At 55.6% G+C, this 232-nt stretch overlaps 1 protein-coding gene across 1 annotated transcript in view; it reads left to right on the forward strand.

Annotated features, from left to right (window-relative positions):
- The first annotated feature begins 92 nt into the window (after window positions 1-92).
- Window positions 93-232, forward strand: part of LOC125482420 (uncharacterized protein C14orf93-like) — a 1,662-nt gene continuing 1,522 nt past the window's right edge. The window contains exon 1 of the mRNA XM_048594494.1: window positions 93-205. Within this exon, the coding sequence (XP_048450451.1) occupies window positions 143-205 (63 nt within the window). The 5' untranslated portion in view covers window positions 93-142. The remainder of the gene's footprint in view (window positions 206-232) is intronic.

The raw sequence follows: 232 nt of genomic DNA on the forward strand, positions 1-232 counted from the left end.
AGCTGAATGGCCTCCTGTTCCTGTGTAACAGGCTGGAGGAGGAGGGGCTGAATGGCCTCGTGCTGTTGCTGACTGCCCGCTGTTTACTGCAGGAGCGTGTGTAGCATACTTCCTGACCAAGAGGCGGGAATACCGGAATACAATGAATCCCTACAAGAGCCTAAAGGAACGTGAGGACAAAAAGCTGAGGAGCCGACGGTACAGGGTCAGTGTCTCTGGGGGTCAGGGGTCA

Source organism: Rhincodon typus, unplaced genomic scaffold (assembly GCF_021869965.1).
Source record: "Rhincodon typus isolate 14 unplaced genomic scaffold, sRhiTyp1.1 hic_rhity00010058, whole genome shotgun sequence".
Classification (NCBI taxonomy): domain Eukaryota; kingdom Metazoa; phylum Chordata; class Chondrichthyes; order Orectolobiformes; family Rhincodontidae; genus Rhincodon; species Rhincodon typus.